The sequence below is a fragment of the Gossypium raimondii genome, chromosome 5 (genome assembly GCF_025698545.1).
Source record: "Gossypium raimondii isolate GPD5lz chromosome 5, ASM2569854v1, whole genome shotgun sequence".
In the NCBI taxonomy this organism is placed as follows: Eukaryota; Viridiplantae; Streptophyta; class Magnoliopsida; order Malvales; family Malvaceae; genus Gossypium; species Gossypium raimondii.
In genome coordinates, this window is record NC_068569.1 from 14,416,125 (window position 1) to 14,434,882 (window position 18,758).

An 18,758-nucleotide genomic window follows, 5' to 3' on the forward strand; every position below is an offset into this window, starting at 1 on the left:
TTACCATATAAGGACTTCTAGTGTTGAATTTCTACCTTCTAGAATTCACTTTCTACATTTTATACAAATAGGTCCTTTCCTTAATTAATCACTAAATATATAAAATTTTCATATTAGTATTTTCATGCAACCTTCCTATCATAATGCAACCCATGTCATAATTTTAAAATAAATTTTTCCTCGTCGGATTTGTGGTCCCGAAACCACTATTCCGACTAGACCCAAAAATTGGGTTGTTACATTTATTCTGAGTATGATCCTGCTAATTTGAGCTATTTATGATATTTTATCTCATAAGGACTAAATTTGAGGCAAAAGTAAAATTAAGGGTCAAAAGCGTGAATTTAGAGATAAAATGGGCCAATGTGCAACACAAGGAAAAGTTGGTGCCAAAAGTGCAAGCATGGAGGAAACAATGGTTGAAATGCAAAAAGAAGAGATTTTATTCTATTAAAATCTATTTTAATTATATTAGGATAATTAATATTAAAATATTTATTAAGAATTATTTCATTTTAGGATTTTATTTTATTTATCTTTATTTATCTTCAATTAAATGTATTTATCTTTTGGGAGTTTAAGTATGATTAGACTATCTCCCCTAGCACTATAAATAGAGAGTGAAGTGACTCAAAAGACATCTATCTTTTTCTGTAAATACTCTCTTTCTAAAAGTTTAGGCTTTTATTCTTCTCATATTTTCTTTCAATAAAATCTCTATTTTTATTTTATTTATTTTCTTTTCCACCACAACCATGAGCCACTAAACTCAACTAGCCGAAGGTGTTTGATATTCCCCAAAAAGGGTTCTTGAGTCTTAGAGTCTGTACTTAGCCTCCTCGCCGAGTATTCATCATTTCTTCGCACTACGGGGCTGACACTTTCGTCCATGTCTCTTAAGAAGTAAGCTTTTGAACGTATGCAAAGGTGGCCGCTTTGTATAGGAAGGTCGGTTCGTTAGCTTACTGTGTCAGAGGTTAGTGAGCCTAAGAGACAAAATGGGTGGGATTTGCCATTGAGAAGCATTGATCTAGCATAAGACGATCCCACAGAAGCGATTGTTGGCTAGAGTCAGGTTCCACTAAATCGTAAGTCTAAATCCTCGGAGCTGGTGGTCGTAAGTGTCCACAACCACTATAACTGGCTTATTCGGTTTGGGAAGGATCATCTAAAAGCCGAGGATTGAATCTAAGGCGGAACGAGACAACTAAAGGCTAGAACCTCCCATAAGAATTTCTTTTCTGTCAACTCTATTTTTAATTTCTCGAATCTTTGATTCAATATTCTTAATTTTGTTTTTATTTTATTTTTCGTTTCCAGATTCAAACCTTTAATTATGTTATTTTCTTATTTTTTTCAGGAACCTAGGTTTTCTTAGGCAATATTCTGCTTGAGATTTTACGGAACAAGACATTGTGCAAATCCAATCACTGAGGATTTGACTCTACTTCCCTTTTACTATTCTTTTAGATAGAATATTTTTGGTGCTTTCAATGACCGCATCATGTTGGTACCCATTGAAGTCTTTTACATCAAGCTCCTGATGCATTAACAGTGCAGGATATAATCATTCAATATAAGATAATGTCATATTGAATAGTGAACATCGATTGAACGAACAAAAAGAGAACCTTCAATCGAGCTATCTTTAGATCTTCATAAAAGGTGGTCTGAGTCCTGAGTCCATGCCATCACTCTCACCACTAATGCTTAAAACTCTCCACCAGGTTTCATGGATCCAAACTCCAAAATTTATTCAGTCATCAAATCTTGAAACCTTCTCATAGAAGACGAAGAAGATTCGCAAAAACAATTTAAAAAACTTAAGATCGAAGTCCTTGAGAACAAAAGTCACGAAATAAATTAAAAAGGGAAATAGAAAAAGGAGACCTAAGGAATCCACATAAGGCTCAAAGAAACCCTTATCTCTTCGGAGAAAACTCGAGAGAAACGAAAAAGAGAGCATACAAAGGGCCTTAGTTTTGGTTTAATTTTTTTAAAGCCTGGAATATACCTTCTCCTCACCTGTATTGTGGGATGTTTTATCATAAATCCAGAATGATGAAACAGAGAAGAATTTTGAATATTATCATCCTAGACAGTTAGCTAGCTTCAAAAGGACTTATCTTTTGCATATGACCCTCTTTTTTAACAATGGTGTTATGGATGTGTGCTATTCTGAAACAATTTTATTACATGTCTCGCCTTCAGCTCAACAATAATAATGTAATGAGATATTTTCTGCCAACCTTGATCACCTGCTTCTTCAAGTTATTAAGCAAAGTACTGGTTTCAAAATTGACACTCCGGCTACATGCTAAGTACCATGGTGGGGGACTTGTTACTTTCGGCAGGGTAAACTTACTGCTAAGCGTATATAGTACAGAAAATCTAATAGAGTTGAATGCTGTCCATCCAAAAGATTATCTTATGCAGCCCGGCTAAAGTTAATTTAATCTCTCCATTCCAGTTCTGGTGTTCTCTGTTCATTTTACCGAGCAAAGTAATCCTGAGAACTGATCAATTCTATGCTGGTTGTTAATGGAAGACTTAATACAACCGCATCAGCATCTGCTTCACGTTTACACGCGTGCTTATTGCTTTGCTTGGGAGGAGTGCTGGGGTACGCACTACGAACGGCAGCAACGCCTCCTCTTGAAACAACAAATATGTAGTTATATATAAAACTCAACAGTGGAGCAAAATGGAAAATATGAAATAGGATGAAGGTGCGGCATTCAATTCTCCAACAGGACCATATAATTGCGAGGGAAGAAAAAAAATCCCTCAACATGGAACAAACTGCTTTTTATAATAAGGATCAAATCTAATACTCCATTATATGTACAACTTTGCTCTCCCTTTTACAACTGCAGCTCAGTTTGGGCAACCTAGTGCTAATTCACAAGGACATTATCTTTAATATACTACAAAATCAGGAGTTCATTGGCAAATAATACTAGCATTCAATAAATTGACACTAAGTCCAGCAAATATTTCAGGGTTGCTGCATTTCCCCTGAAGACAAGTTGCTTTCAATTGAATCGGAGGCACGCTCTGGTTTTGTGGGCTTAGTTTCAACTCTGGGATTGTTATTGGGGCCCTGCTCAACAGGTTCATCTGACCTGTCATTTAATTTGAATGGTCTCTGGAAATCTTTAGCATTTCTACTGTCGATAAACAAATTGTTCAACTTCTCCTCCTGCATACAAACAATTAAAGTTTTCAAAATGAGGCAGCAAACTGCATGTCTGGTAACCACACAAAATCGCTTGGTAACTTTAACCATGTAAATATGACTTAGAATAGATAAGGTTCCGTTAACCATTTGGGTAGATACGAACTTCAAAATCATAAGCCCGCAGATGCGAATCCCCAACACATTATGCCACTGCCTTCCCCCCCCCCCCCCCAAAAAAAAACAAAAAAAAGAAAGAAAAAGAACAAATTCATTTAAGATATGCAGATATGTTAGAACAAGATTCTTACTTCCATGCGAGCATTGCAGTTGCCAAATGTAAGTGCAAACAAATGAAATTTCACGGTTGATACAAAGGCACTAATCTGGTCCATTAGTCACTTGTCATCCAAAACTATTGTTGACCATGCAAACAAAGTTAATTACTTAACTAATTTTAATGGCTACATTATATCTAAGCTATCTATCCTGTCAGTAACTTGATAGTAATAATTCATTGCCACTGCATGACTTCAAAACTACTTACCTTTTGCATTGCTTCAAGTTTTCTCTGGAGCGCATCATGCTCAGCTTGAATACGGAATGGAACACCATGTTTCTGGTACACATTATTTTGTGCCAAGTCTTCATCAATGTCATTAGCAGTGGTCGCAAAAGGATGATTTGCAGGAATCCATCTGATTGTGTCAGGGTCAACATCAGGAGGAATTGAATCCCCCTCTTTAAGGAAAATTGTTGGTCTCTTCCACTGGTATGCTCTCGACCTCCTTTTCTGATGGATAGCTTGCTGTTCTTTAGTAAGTGTAACTGGAGCTAAGCGATAAAGCTTTCCACACATCTCTACGGTTGAATTGCTCTTCCCAACCTTCACCAATGGATTGTTAAATGGATCATCATACTTGAGAGGTCGCGATCTGCAAAAAGAACAGATAACTAACTATACCATTAACACAAGGAAAGCTCACTGTAGCCAAAGCTGTAAAATGAGAAGGTAGAAATTAAAATTGATACGGGACATGCAATGAAATGCTAGCCCTTAACTAAAAATATTTAGTCTGTAATGTCAAGTAAGCAACCAAAGATAAAATATAACATAGAACGAAATCATACATGCCTCTTCTATCTGATCTTAGCTGGCCACGCCTTACAAGATCAGCTACAGAACCAGGCTGGCTCTTCCTTGACTTCCTCTCTGCGTATGCTCTCAGAGCAATAACCATAATTGCAATTGCAACGAACAATCCCAGTGTAAGGTTGTTTTTAGGGCGGTTTTTCATCTGAGACAAAAACGAAATGGACAGGTTCTTCATGTCAGACTTCCTTTTTCTAGTAATTCATACAAACACCATCTCTACTGGCTTTACAGACATGAAAATGAAAAGCAATATAACAAATACTAGCAATACAAGTAAAAGCAGAAACATGCTGGAGTGATACTTTGCAGTTAGCACCAATAGAGGAGCTGATGTTGACAAAATATTTACAAACAGTAGACGGTGTGGAGTAAAAGACTTGTATAAGCTCAATATCTAAGCAATTACATTTAGCAGCCAGAACTTGCTTAATAATAACACAAGAAATATGATCCGTTCTCATCATACTGAATACAGATAACCGTAAGTGAGCATTACCAGGAAAACAACAGGAGGGAAGGATGTAATGGATTCCTGAAATAAGGCAAGTGGGTGTTTGGAATCCACCGCCAGAGTATGTTTCGCTGTATCAACAACCTTGTTCTGGGCACGATGGTCCTCCTCGGAGCTCGCTGAATTATCAATGGCTCTCGGCGAAAACGTCCTATTAGGTAGTAGGTGAATCCAGTTGAGCCGTTGGCTTAGGCTATGCCTATGATGTAGTAGCAACGATGTTCCATTTAAAGAAACTTGATGCTTCCACCCCCAAATTGAAGGCTATTTATCAGAGAATTTACCAAAAGAAAGAAACCCAATTCAATAATAGTATATATGACGGCAGTAAAATAAAATCCTAGGAAAATTTTGGGAGTTACCTGGCCAGGGAATTGAAAAAGCCAAATTGATGCCATTAGATTTAAGAGATAGAAATACTCTCACACTGAAAAACAAGATTCATTTCAGTCCCCTCCATATGATGATAATTTAGGATATAGAGTAGTGAAAATTTACCAGTAGAAATGAAACACGATGTCAGCACCGCCAAGCAAGGGGCAACAGAGCAGTAACAGTAGTAGAAGTCAGTCACCTCACATTTCATTCAATCACTATGTGGATCGGATCCTCCTAAATCCTCACCTCCAAGGTCCAAGCTTTGGGTTTGGCTTTGCCGTAGGTAAAGGTTACGTGTTCGATCCATGTCGCACACAAAGCCCGTATGTATTTTTGTTGGGTTTACATTAGAGGTGTTGATACTTTTTAACCTGGGCCAGCCTGACTCTGTTCACACTAAAAGCTCTGTTAGCAATGTACCCAAATATTTTCCCAAAATTGTGAAAAAATAACACATGACTAAAGGGATAATTGAAAATATATATAAATGAGACGCACGCCATCTTTACGTCTTTACTTGTCTCCTACTGTAAAATAATTACTCTTTTAAATAAATTTTAAATTTCAAAATATTTTATTGAACCCTCAAAATAACACATGACTTAAACCTAAACACACATGATTTTAATTTTTAAATATGTTTATAATTATCATATAAACAATTTGAAGCCATCATGTTATTAACACTCATAAATTTAAATCATCATGTAGTAGGTATGTATATATATTTAAATATTGATTATTGTGCTTTGAATTTGACTCGCATCATATTCAAACAAATATATGTTTAATGTTAGTATTGACATTTAGTTGATTAAAGTACTTGATATGATATTGATCTTTTGATAACTTAATTAAAATATTTTAAAGTTTAAGGATTAATTTATAATCTGAATAATAATTTCAAAATTTATAATGCAATTACCCTATTTATTGTGTTTTCATTTATGTTTATTTTATTTTTCAATGAGACATTGTCAATGAAGATAGAAGCTTTCGTCATTTCATGTGTGAATATTGTTGAATTATATTCAAATATTTTGTCTATTTATACTTTATATTTATTTGATTTTATTTAGAGTTAGCTTGAGTATAGATGAAAGATGAAATCTACAATTATAATACTATTTAAATTTGACATATTTTTAGTATCGAAAGGATTTTCTATCAAAATTAATGTATTGTGGATAAACTACATAATTAATTAGATAAGTGTGTGTTTTTTTATTACTTTAAAAAAGTTACAATTTCATCATTAAACTATTTAAAAGTTTTCATTTAAATTATTAAATTATACAAAAGTTTTTATTTAAGTCATTGGCCGTTAACTTAAAACAAAATGTTTTACCAGCGAGCTCTAAGCGACGATTCGAATATCTGTAGACAGATCAATACCCATCGACAAGTAAAACATACTTTAGATCTAAGTTGATTTGATCGTTAGTGTCGAAGATATAAAAAAGTTGTTTGAATTGAGTTCGTCAATTTATGACATGCAAAACTATTTCATGGAAAAAAAAAACTAAACTATAGAAAAAAAGAAGAGAGAAAGAGCTTTTAATTGGTACATGTAGTGCTAATTGGTCCAAGTGGTTCGAAAAGAAAGAACCACATATCATCGATTTTAACAACTCAATAATTTAAATAAAAACGTACTCATAGTTTAATGACTATTTTTATAGTTTACCTTATATTTTTTATAATATAATGCCGAGAGAAGGAAAAGAGGTTTACACTAAGGATTTGAGAATTCCTATTGCGTAAGTGCGAGGCTCTATATAAATAAAAAAAATACACAAAAATCTGAAAATTTTAACTAAATTTTTGAAAATTTATAGAGAAATAAACATCAAAATCAAAATAAAGGGTAATTAATGGATAAACCTTTTTTTTCCTCTCCTTCGGTTCTTTGTTCTTCGCAGTCCTAAATGAGACACAAGCCTATTAAGGGGGGAAAAACAAACTAAGTCCAAACAACAGATTTGTAAAAACCAAGCAATCATAAGTCGTAACACCATTTACTCGCCTGCTGCTCACAGGTCTTGATGTGCAACACCCTCTTTCTTCTAATATACTGGTAAAAGAAAGATTTATTAAATCTTATTTTAGATCAAACCAAACTCTCCTGAATCAAAGTTGGGTTCTTTCCTCAATGAAACCCAAAACGAAACGAAGAGAAAAAACTATTATTTTAGCAACAGAACCAAAATCCCAATCTTTTTGTAACGAATATACCAAAGAAACCCAAAATCCTAAATTGGGTTTTAAACTTGTCATTAGCTTGGTTTTTTGTTGACACCCTCAACTTTGACAGTGAAAGAAATGGGCTCTAAGTAGAATTTCTTGGTAGTAATATATTCGCCAGACTTGAAGGGAAATGAGTCGACTCCACCATCGTTCACTGGACAGTCGTTTGCAGTTCCAGTTCCCTTATTTCTAGAAATTCTAATATAGCCACATCTCAGCTGATGGGATTGGACAAAACTACTAACAATGAAGATATTAAGAGAGTCCGATGCTACAACACCAACTCTTTTATCATGAAAAGGACTACTTATACGACTTATAGAGCGGAAGAATTTCATCAACTGCTAATACCCAACATCCACACTTCCACCAAATTAAAAATTGTGACAGAAAGGCCATACGCTTCTACATAACAAATAATAATGATAATAAAATACAAGGCGACCAAAGCATTAAGCCTATAACCGAATGGCCATGCTTCAAGTTTGAAAAACAGCTTGGATCAGCTCTGCTCGGATAGGCAGTATCAATGAATTTAGTTACTAAACAGCAATCTTTTGATCATGGTTACTTATGGTTTAGGTTTAGTTCTACATTGGAAGAAATCAAAATAACACACAAATAGTTAGTTGCCTGCAGCACTGGCTATATGATCTTCCCTAGTTTTCAATTTTCGATATTCTTAACTAAGCCATATCTAAGACGGTACGACCTACAAGGTGTGGGATCTATCTTCTGGACATATAATTCACCATAAGATTTTTATCAAGTAATCCCAACAATGTTGTTCTACCTTTTTCCTACTTGCAGTTTCAATCAAAATATGAAAATGGCTTGATATCAACCCTAAAATCTGCTTGTCGTTTTGTACCGTTCCTGTTTTCTGCCTCACATTCTACAATCTACATCTGGACTTATTCATTTGCCTTATCAAGGCAAAACCATTTTACGGGCAGTTGCAGAAAAAGAAATTCCCAAAATAGCAAAGAAAAATAATTAATGACCCATCCGTGACATTATTGGGTTTCTATTTTCTACTAATCAGCATTGACGCAGCAATGTCTGTTCCACCAGAATTGAAATGAACGTTATACATGTTTATAGCACTTACATTACATATCTCACCACCAAATGTGGTCCATCTCATGCATTCTCACAAATCGAATCTTATATTCCATCTACCATTCATGTCAGCATTGAGGGTCCAATTATTTTCCCTAACCTGCAGATATGGCACCTGAAAGAGCAATAATCACCAAGTGAAACACTAAAGTATAAGGGTCAAGCAAAATTTGACTCAAGAATTCTTGTTAATTGTATTGAAGACGAATACTTTCAACATCAGAAATAACTTCGTGCTGAAATGACTGCACTGATGTTAATCTTAAATTATCAAAAAGAAAGTGGTTCCACAGCGTACGCAGGATTAAATAATCTAAAAGATGGCATTTGGGAGGAGATTATATGGTGTTTGCAAAAAGCACAGCAGGTAAAACACAGAAATTTAAAATGAGATGTTTCACTGCTTACAAACATGACTTGGAAATCGAAATGCAATTCAGATCCCACAACTCAGACTAGTTCATATGCTCAAGGCACTCCTCGAAAACAAAATGAAAACCGCCCAACTTTAAGTTCGAATATTGATCAGATTGATCAAGATTGATGATTGGGGTGAGGGGGCAGCACCGAAAATAGAAGAAGCAAGAATAGGAAGACCACTACTTTAGAGTTTAGACTTTCAAGCAGCATTAGAAAATGGAATTACCTGCTCAAATACTTCATAGCCAACTTTGAGTCTAACATCTTGGTCTTTCTGGAAATTGAAGATTTTATAAATAAATTCAGCAGCTCCTTCTGACTTCCTCTGTCATGGTAGTTGAATAAACTATTAACAAAAGAAAGCTAAAGCCATACATAAATTACTGCAGTCTTCTCGCTAAAGAATCACTAGATTAAAGGAAACTCTGATGGCATTATCCCAAACAAATATGATAAAAGAAAGAACAACTGTGAAAAAATGAATCATAAGACCCAACTATTAGCAAAACTATTATTCAAATATGAAGATTATTCAAAAAGGAAATAATCTGAAAACTTAAAAGGTTGCACGTACCCCCTTGAATTCTTGATCAACATCATATCTTCCCTTGATAACAAAATTGACTGAATCATCGTTGGTTACAAGGAAAGATTTTTTTCCTCGCAGTGTGTACCGCACCTTATCACGCTTATCATAGCGCATTCCAACACCAAGGCTTGTGAACAACTACAGAAAATTCTCAGCCACGTTAATAAACTTGGAAAAGAAAAAAGATCCCAAGTTTGCAAGAGAATGTTGTTAGAACAAGAGCATAACCATTGGGGATAGCATACATCATGATATGAGTGCCTTATCATTGCACAGAAGTTATTGGGGACTCCAGTTCTTGTGTCCAGCTCGCCTTGAACCTGATATATAGATACACAGACACATACAAATATTGCTCAAATAAAATAGACCCAAGATGTATAAGTATGTAATTATCCCGTACAAAAGCATGAGAAGACCTAAAAAGGGTTACTTTTTGGGTATTCGGAATTCCAGACTGACATTCACACCCAAATCTTAAATCCTATATCTCTCAGAACATAAGTCACATAAATAATCCATAAAAAGCTGGAAAGAAGCACCGAGTAAAGTTGCAATCTTTAATCATCTAGTGTAGTCTAAGTCCAGTAATGAAATCCTTTATCACTGAGGGGATTAAAAAAAACATGAAAGAGCAAACTTGTCAAAGTAGAATAGTAGAAAGCTTCACGAAGCAAGCAATAGGGACCTGCAAATGGGTTTTGGAATCGATGGGGAACTTCTCCTTGGCGTGGATTCTTAGAGCCTTGGAGTCACCACTGTATCTCAACGAAGTCTGCATTTTTTCCTGCTTTGTTTCTGGTTTCCTATCTATCGAGTCGTATCCAGTCTTTGCTTGCCTGCTTCTTGACGCTCTGACGCTATGCACGGCTAAGATAGTAAGATAGGGCTTGTTGGGCTTTACACCCTTTATAAGCCTCCGTTCAAATTCGATGATTACTTTTAAATTATATATTATTATGTTTATAATTGTACTTAAAAACATTTCATTTTTTTTTCTATAAATTTGATTATTATTAAATAAAAGTTTTTAAAATTTTAAAATATATTTGTTTGTTATTAATTAATATTTTTAGTTAATTTCCATTGAATGTACTTTATTCCCAAATTTCATCTTCCTCTTCAAAAAACAACATTGGCATTTGCTTTGAATATATATAGATATATAAAAATATAAAATTAGATTTTTATTTAATTTTATTAATAATAAAAGAAAATTTTATTATTTATTAACGTCACGTGTGTTGAATATATTTATATTAATAATAAAAAGCTTACTGAATTAATCTTACAAGTTAACTAATTATCTTAATTTTTAAATATATATAACTATTAAAATATAAAATAATTTTCATTTCAAAATTTTAAACTAAATTTTATTTTAGATAATAAGATAATTATTCACTTATGTTTTAAAAAATGAATAATTTTTAAAATAATATTTTATAAAAATAATATTTCATCCAGATAGTAACTGTCGTGAAATCTAATATAGATTTAAAATATAAAATACAATTTTCGGCCGTTGCTTGATATGGTGGCCCACTCATTGAAGCGAAGAGCATGTGGATCTTGGGTGCGACAGATTGGGCCACAACGGAGATTCGATGTTGGGTTTACTTTAGTTTACAACCGTCATTCGGGCATCTCCAGCTCTCTACCATCTAGGAGACCGACACGTAAGACGTGATCTTTCCATCTCCTCTATTATTCAGTTAATAATAAAGAATGAACACTATTTCTTGATCATTATTCCTACAGATTTCATTATCAAGAAAATAGTGGCCATATAATAAAGTCGTAATGGATATAATTAAATAGCAGGAAACCCCTTTGGATGACTTGGAAATGCATTATGCATTGCTAACTAATGTTCGATCTTGTAAAGCTAATTCGTTTGCGTTTCCTGTGAAATAATACATTGCATTAAAAAAGCCTGGAACCTACACCCAGTAGCAGATATGAACAAGCTGCACGGGCAAGTTAAATTAAAATCAAATGAAGATTTTAACTTCAAAACCATATTACTGTCCTTATTTGGGTGCTCATGGAAATTGCTTTGGTTGAGAGGGAGAATCAGTAGGAACAAACACAGGTAGTTGGGCACCTCTCTGCAATCTACCCTGCTGATGATAATGATGACTCGATGTAGAACCCCTACCCAACCCGACAGACATTGAACTAGTACTCCTCGTTCCTCGGTTAGCCAGTTCATTCATAAGAGGACTGCCAAAAAATATCGATTGACCACTATACAAAAGCTCTGATCCAGGAGCCTGCAAAGAGCCTGCATTTCTGGATGAGGAAGAGACAAAGCGTCCAGCTTCTGGATCCCAAAAAACTGAAGTTTTGGAGCTTTCTATCGAGCTAGAATTTTTCCTGATGGGATATCCAGCAGCATGTTCATTCCCTTCACTTTGTTTTGTTGACAGAGGGGATTGATTGCCTGACGTTTCATACATGGGGTTGAAATGTTCTCTATTTGAATGTTGCTGTGCCATTGGAGAGGGGGTTATGCTGGAGAGATGAGCACTGCTAATTTCATCAACACTTCGAGCACATGATTCGGCGTCTTCTCTGCTAGCATGGCTTGAAGGATAAGAATTCAATATCCCTGCTCTAGCATTTTTTGTCCGAAACCCGTGATCAGTACTAATGGGACTGCTTCTTCCACTAATAGTACTACTAGACACTTGATCAGCGCTGCAAGGATGTTGCCTAGCGCCTATAGGACGAAGGATGGATGAACTTGCTCTAGCTTTGGTAGCAGCTTTAACTGCCTCATTAGAATCCAATTTTGCAAGTTTCCATGCACTAATTCGGACAGGACGTTGGGGTAATCTTTTACCCTTGTCTGGTGGCTGTACAGCATCTGGATCTACTGTGGATGGTAAGCGGCCCGGGTCCAAATGTGGGACAATTTCATCCTTGCAAGAAAACATATTGATCAGTTATAACTTCTAATGAGTAACAGCAAATTTATGACAGATGATCGCCCTGATAGAGAATGCAGCAATGTTTATGTCCCTTAATAAGAATAACAAGAAGAATTTTAGATTCATCTTTGAAGTGTAGCCACAATTTGTAAATAAAAGTGATAACTCTTTCGAAATTACAAACTAAAATCAAAAGTTAATGACAAAAAATATATTCAGCTGCAAGTATAAGAAAGAATAGAGATGGAAGAACACAAAGCACCCAGCAGAAAAGGATACAAAGGGATTTATTTTAAACATAAAATTCCTTTTGCAAACACTATCGTTTCCCCTTCATTTAAACTCTTAACAGAAGATACTGATAGGGATGTGAGTCTACAAAACAGGTTTCTCTGACAAAGCAAACTGCAGAACTATCATGAAATCACGGGTGATAATAGAACTAATAAAATCATATATGCATGCCCCGCCTTCATTTTTTGCATTTGATGGCATACACTATCACTGATATAAATGAGAGTTTTCATGTTTAGAAGGTATGGTAGTGGTACCTGGTGCTCCATGAAGATTCTTGGTGGGGTACACCAAGCACCTTTGTATTGCAAGCTCTTTCCACGAGAGCTTCTTCCACTTATGGCAGTCACAGCTGAACTGGTAGGTGATGATGGCATACTCTGCTGATCTCCACCATCTGCAGACTGTCCAGGTGGTTCACTTTGTGTTCTCATTGCAACAACATATTCATATGTTGTGATGCCCTGCAGTTAGAAATTACAATGGTTCAATATTTACATATTATAACAGGATGTATATGTGTGTGTGTGTGTGTGTGTGTGTCTGTGAGTGAGAGAGAGAGAGAGAGAGATTGAAGGACCCACCTTTCTAATCAAAATTATATGGAAAAAGAACAGTTCGCCCAGAGGCACAAAGGCAAGAAAAGAAACAGCTGTGCAGATGGCCTGTGGTCATTTGTATAATGTTAGGGCAAAACCCATGGCAGCCAAGGTTTTCATTCATTCTTAGAGAAATGAACGCTATCATTTATGTACTCCAACCAGTCTCAGGGAAACAAGAATACATATAATTACAAAATATTTTGAAGTACCAAATTCACATTTTAGAACTAGGAATTTTGCTTCTCAATGCCCAAGAAAATCAGAGGTTTAAGTCAATATTCACTCTCTAGAGCTTGCAAAATAGATTGTATAAAATTCATGCAAATATTCTACGATCTTAGCATATTTTGTCTTGGAAAGTGACTAAATCAACCAAGGAGCTCTATCACAAGCATAGTAATACTACAGAAGCAACCTGAGCTGTTGGGCAGAGAATGCAGACAACATACCACCACAGTAGCAAAGGGGGGGCGGGAGAATCCAACTCCAAGCTTCTCGGTTATCTCACTTTCTGTACCCTTTCTATCAGTAAAACATCGCACAAGGACAGCAATGCCAACTCCAAACTCAACAATAAGCTGACGACAACATGCATGCATACATGCAGGCACATGAGAATAAGTTCAGTTCTTGCCAGGAGATGCCAATGAGTGACATGAACCATTGTCCAAAAGTTATCCAAAGAACTTACCCAAACAAGGCTAGCTGCCATCAAGCACACAAAACTGATGTAATTTTTCCTGCCCACGCAATTATTCAACCACTGTATAAAATGGTAAAACAGTTAGCCATGTTCAAGATTATCTAAATAAGTACAAAAAGGCGGGATTGTTTTCAGAACACTACTACGAAATTACAATTTATAGAGCAAAAAGCAAAACTTACAGCACATGGCCAAGGAACTACAATTAGTCAACCAGAAGCCCTAAGTGATTTCCAGTTCAGTTGCATAACTTACGTGTTCTGGCTATTCAATTCTTAATAGTTCTCAAAAACCAAGAAATTTAGCCAAAAATTTAAGAAACTGAAAAAGATGAACGTTTGATAACTCACTCGACAATGATGATCAAATCCATCAACACATTTTTCACAACTTCTACAATGCTTGCTGAATTTGCGCACCTGCAAAAAGTGAGTTGGAAGGGCAGGAAGAGAGTTATTATAGCTCAACACCATGCAATCAGAAACAAGCTTCATCCAGAAAAAGCAAAATATATGCAAGCCAGTTGTTTCAGAAGCATGGAAACTCTTTAAGAATTAGTATGACTACAACCCTGGGGAAATTCTTGCTTGAAAAGCACGAACGTGTCTAACAAGACACAAGTAAATGAATAGAACATTAAAGGTAATTTATTTTCATCATATAGGAAGAGAAAGCTATATAAAGAAGCTTTTTTGTATCTAAGCATGCACATAGTAAGAGTGCTAACGCACAAGTTCAGGCTAATGGTAAAAGAAGATATAGCAGTATTCTAGGTTTTCCTGTTGCTAATTTTGATAAAGTTAGCTTTGCTTTGCCTTCTCATTTCTTGTATTTCATTGAAAAGGAAGAAGAAAGTGAGAGGAAACAAAGGATAAGTCTTTTTTTCGGGGAGAGGGGAACATTCAGGTGCAGGGAGAGACCAAGAGAGGACTATCCTGCTAGTGTGAACCTTACTTCTGCATTACACAATGTGCAGAATAAAGCGTCTTCTTCTCCAGATTGTTGCTGCAAAAGGTCTTCATCTTTGCAGCAATCTTCTTTTACAAGACAAGCACAAAAGAAACCTCCAAGTTTGGAACACCATTGTGAACGATGCCTATTATATTGTCTTCCATACTTTACTCTTATCTTGCAAGGCTCTTCGATAGAAGATGCATTCCCTGGTTAAACAGCATGAAATCCAAGATTAGTTGAGACATACAATGAACTACAGAGAAGTTCATATCTTAATACAGGCAGCCATTAAACAATTCCCAAATGAGTATTCTAACTATCAACCAGTTAAGTTCACAATTACCATACAATCTATTAGCAAACCCGTACAACAATTAGGAAAAAAGAAACAGTTACCAGACAGATCCATTTCAGTGTGTGATTTACGAGTTGGTGTCTTGTCAGCTTCAAGAAGAATTCCAGGATCACAAGGATCGATAGCAGTGCATCGAACATAGAGGATGAGAACAGAGAGTGCCTGAAAACAAAAATCAAGCATTAAGATAATAATTAAGAAAGCAACTGACCTAAGGAAGTTTTAAACCTTAAGTAAAAGCATATTAAAGGTTATTATGCTTACCACGATAGAGTAGACACCAATAGCCACATATTCATAGATATCTTTTCCGAGAAAGGGAGCAAAGAAGGCATAATATGCAACCGATAGCAAAAAGAAAACAGTAATGGCCACAACCTGTCCACCATTTGAAAAACAAACAATAAAAGAAAACGAAAATGAGTGATTGTTGAAACGAGACACACGCAAGAAATTTATCACATGAATCCTGCTAGAGGCTGGACCTTACAAGAACATAAACCAACAATATGTAACGATTAGGCAAGAAAATACCACCATGTTTAATATCAAGTCTACCATATATGAATTCATAGACTATTATGGCTCTCTTCTAAAGTCACAACTTGGTTTCAAATTGTTTTATTTTATTATTGGTGGTCTTAGTGATTATTTTACAGGTCAAAAGTAGGCATCTATTTGCAACGACAAAAACTTGGTAATCAAGGGGAATCAACAATAATGACTTTATAAGCTAAAATCAAAACCTTATTAGCATATAAAATTTTCCACATAATCTAGTAGCTTGTTTTGTTTGAAGCAATAGATAACAATTAAGATGTCAGCTTGTTTCAACGTTCTTTGGTACTTCCAAAGTAAAGTAAGACCAACTATGCATACTCAAAGCTAGATGAAATTTTCGATGAGAAAATTGAAAATTTTTCAGCAGAAATCCTTTTCCCCGAGTTGGATTACTTCTTCATGTGAAGGATCAATAGTATCAAATAAAAGAAACTCGCATAAACACCTCAAAAAGATGGCGTTTAGTTCATTACTTTTTTTTTCGTACAAGTCGATGAGGACAAACAAAATCAATATGCATCACAAACAATAAAACTCCGGTAACTGGTACTCATAAAATCTTAATATATATATATATATATGCATCATACATATATAAAAAAATCCCCTTGCAAAGATAGAAAGAATTAAAATATGCAAAAGAGATTAGGAAAAGCTACTCATCGCTAGAGACAATAATGTACATAAATGAGACTAAAATAAACATACGGCAACTGAAATGATTTTTCAAAGTATTAACGTAAATGACATAAGAAGCAAAGACCCCAAATGCTATTAATTTTCAAAGTCACTCTAAGCATTACTAAAAAGAGCAGCTGGCAGTATAATAAAAAGAAGGGGGAAAAAACCTGAAATGTATGAGCCGGCAGTTCCCATCCATGACGCCTCACCATTGTCAAACAACTGCTCCCAACTCCCTTATCCACCACTACATTTGAAAAAAAAAAACCAGTTTGCAAACACTTAATGCAAAATCTAAGAGACGTTTGCTTCACCGCTGGCCTGGTTCCTTCTATTTATTTGTGGCATAAGAATCGATGTATCCCATGAATGAAGAAGAAGGGGTTCAATCTTGACCCAGTAGCAGTAAAGTAATTTGGAGAAGAAGCATAAAGTTAGTTTTCGGTTTTAGGGTTTGTAGAATTGAATGAATGCATGTCGATCAGAGATATGGACAGAGGGAGCCCTTGAAGTTGAAGAAGAGGAGAAAAAATGAGGACTTGAGTGCAGGTACAGTATAGAAAAAATATAAAAATGGGATTCGAGTAGACGGCGTCGTTTGCGAACTAAAATCTGAAATAAAATCAAACCCCCCTCCGTTTTGAACACTGAACATTGATTCCACGTGCAAAGGACATGACATTCACTGATTCACATGCATGCCATTATTTCCGTTTAATTGTTGGGTTGTTTCACTTGTTTGTTTCTTAGTGCTTGGGGGGCTTGGCTATCATGTCGAAATCAGAACAAAGGATTGACCCACATGGACATGCTAGTGCTTTTCCTTCACAATTCTTACACCATCATCATCAATCAAGCAAAGCATAGCATAGCCTCACCATAGAAATTAAGGAAAATGAAATATATATGTTTTCGTTCACTTCCATCACTTGAAGCTGAGTACAGGGGCTTATACTTTTATCAAATAAACCTTTAGGATAATATTTTATCTTACTCTATAATTGTACTACCAATATTGTTCTTATTACATTCAAGATATAATCATATATCAGTAAAATCTTTTATAATTTTATTACTAATCTTACACTTGACAACTTTCTTGTTACATCCGAACTCACATGCAATATAGTCACTTGTAATTTATCAACTTATCTCGAGTAATATCTTATCACATCTTAATAAAACACTCCATGATTCAACTATCAAGGTGAAACACTTGTCTAGAAGAATTCATGTCAAACTCTTCTTTTATATAAATTTCTTTCAATCACTAAAAGGCTTTAAAGCTATGATTCCCTTGTCGATACTTTGCTCAAACCTCACCATAATTCTATAAGCACTTCCAAACCACTAATAACTCTCAATAACCAACCTCTAGTGTCACGGGCCAAAGTGCAAAGCCCGTGACCATGCCACAAGAAGCGCTCCATGGAGGTCTATCGATTAGATGGGGAACATTTAGCCCACGAGAACTGGCCCGATTCAAAGAGCTATTGGACAAGCCTGTCAGATTGAAGCCTGGTTGGCCCGATGATGAAGACATGGCAACTTAGGCTAATTTTAGTAACTAATCTTAGAAGATAGAGAGAATCATATATTGTAAATGTTAGATTAGATTTGATATGGCAAATCTTGTAAATCCCTAAAATCTAGGGATATAGTGAATCTCTTCCGTCGATGTAAATGTATCTTGACCGTCGGTTTAGGGGGAGCTCAACTATAAATAGAGAGCCTCCCCCTCATTTGTAATCATCCATTGTAACTTGAATTCTTAAGAGTAATAGAATTCTTGAGCATTTACTCAAACACTTTGTGTGCATTCTTTCTTTGGCTTTCTGTTGTTCTCTTGTGGCTTCTTTTGGCACAATCGCTTCCTCTATACAAATTGGTACCTTGGAGGAGTTCTTTCAAAGAATCCTCACTTTTGGGTGTTAAGGCTGACTTGGGCGAGTTTGGACGAATGGATCGCCTAAGGCCGCACGGATTGCGAGACGAAAGGTCTAGCCCCGTGACAAGTGGTATCCGAGCAGGTTTTGAACCAAGTGATATTCGAGTTGGTTCGAAGGCACCG

General features: G+C 35.5%; 3 protein-coding genes across 3 annotated transcripts; all 3 read right to left on the reverse strand.

Annotated features, from left to right (window-relative positions):
- Positions 1-2,783: 2,783 nt before the first annotated feature.
- Positions 2,784-5,470, reverse strand: LOC105768813 (protein MULTIPLE CHLOROPLAST DIVISION SITE 1). The gene is made up of 6 exons (XM_012589002.2): positions 5,344-5,470; positions 5,208-5,272; positions 4,831-5,109; positions 4,310-4,476; positions 3,726-4,113; positions 2,784-3,202 (listed from the first exon to the last, which is right to left on the reverse strand). The coding sequence occupies exons 2-6, from the start codon at positions 5,241-5,243 to the stop codon at positions 2,999-3,001; spliced, it is 1,074 nt and encodes a 357-aa protein (XP_012444456.1). The 5' UTR covers positions 5,244-5,272; positions 5,344-5,470; the 3' UTR covers positions 2,784-2,998.
- A 2,980-nt stretch (positions 5,471-8,450) lies between these two features.
- LOC105768814 (outer envelope pore protein 21, chloroplastic) lies at positions 8,451-10,488 on the reverse strand. The gene is made up of 5 exons (XM_012589008.2): positions 10,290-10,488; positions 9,847-9,921; positions 9,587-9,739; positions 9,239-9,337; positions 8,451-8,707 (listed from the first exon to the last, which is right to left on the reverse strand). Exons 1-5 carry the CDS (start codon positions 10,380-10,382, stop codon positions 8,624-8,626), a joined length of 504 nt encoding a protein of 167 aa, XP_012444462.1. The 5' UTR covers positions 10,383-10,488; the 3' UTR covers positions 8,451-8,623.
- Positions 10,489-11,439: 951 nt separating this feature from the next.
- LOC105768812 (protein S-acyltransferase 21) lies at positions 11,440-17,239 on the reverse strand. The gene is made up of 10 exons (XM_012589001.2): positions 16,855-17,239; positions 15,710-15,823; positions 15,487-15,607; positions 15,091-15,296; positions 14,487-14,555; positions 14,125-14,196; positions 13,883-14,011; positions 13,416-13,496; positions 13,089-13,295; positions 11,440-12,528 (listed from the first exon to the last, which is right to left on the reverse strand). The coding sequence occupies exons 1-10, from the start codon at positions 16,897-16,899 to the stop codon at positions 11,647-11,649; spliced, it is 1,926 nt and encodes a 641-aa protein (XP_012444455.1). The 5' UTR covers positions 16,900-17,239; the 3' UTR covers positions 11,440-11,646.
- Positions 17,240-18,758: the final 1,519 nt, after the last annotated feature.

What these genes read in the sequence shown, in the direction of transcription:
- LOC105768812 (XM_012589001.2), bottom strand. Translation starts at nt 16,899, where the DNA reads ATGGTGAGGCGTCATGGATGGGAACTGCCGGCTCATACATTTCAG. An exon ending in CACTGAAATGGATCTGTCTG is followed by an intron (nt 15,297 to 15,486) that starts GTAACTGTTTCT and finishes CTGTTTAACCAG; the next exon opens with GGAATGCATCTTCTATCGAA. An exon ending in GCACATTGTGTAATGCAGAA is followed by an intron (nt 14,556 to 15,090) that starts GTAAGGTTCACA and finishes CACTTTTTGCAG; the next exon opens with GTGCGCAAATTCAGCAAGCA.
- LOC105768813 (XM_012589002.2), bottom strand. Translation starts at nt 5,243, where the DNA reads ATGGCATCAATTTGGCTTTTTCAATTCCCTGGCCAG. An exon ending in TCCCTCCTGTTGTTTTCCTG is followed by an intron (nt 4,477 to 4,830) that starts GTAATGCTCACT and finishes TTTTTGTCTCAG; the next exon opens with ATGAAAAACCGCCCTAAAAA. An exon ending in AGATCAGATAGAAGAGGCAT is followed by an intron (nt 4,114 to 4,309) that starts GTATGATTTCGT and finishes TTCTTTTTGCAG; the next exon opens with ATCGCGACCTCTCAAGTATG.
- LOC105768814 (XM_012589008.2), bottom strand. Translation starts at nt 10,382, where the DNA reads ATGCAGACTTCGTTGAGATACAGTGGTGACTCCAAGGCTCTAAGAATC. An exon ending in ATTCCAAAACCCATTTGCAG is followed by an intron (nt 9,922 to 10,289) that starts GTCCCTATTGCT and finishes TCTATATATCAG; the next exon opens with GTTCAAGGCGAGCTGGACAC. An exon ending in GCTATGAAGTATTTGAGCAG is followed by an intron (nt 8,708 to 9,238) that starts GTAATTCCATTT and finishes TTGCTCTTTCAG; the next exon opens with GTGCCATATCTGCAGGTTAG.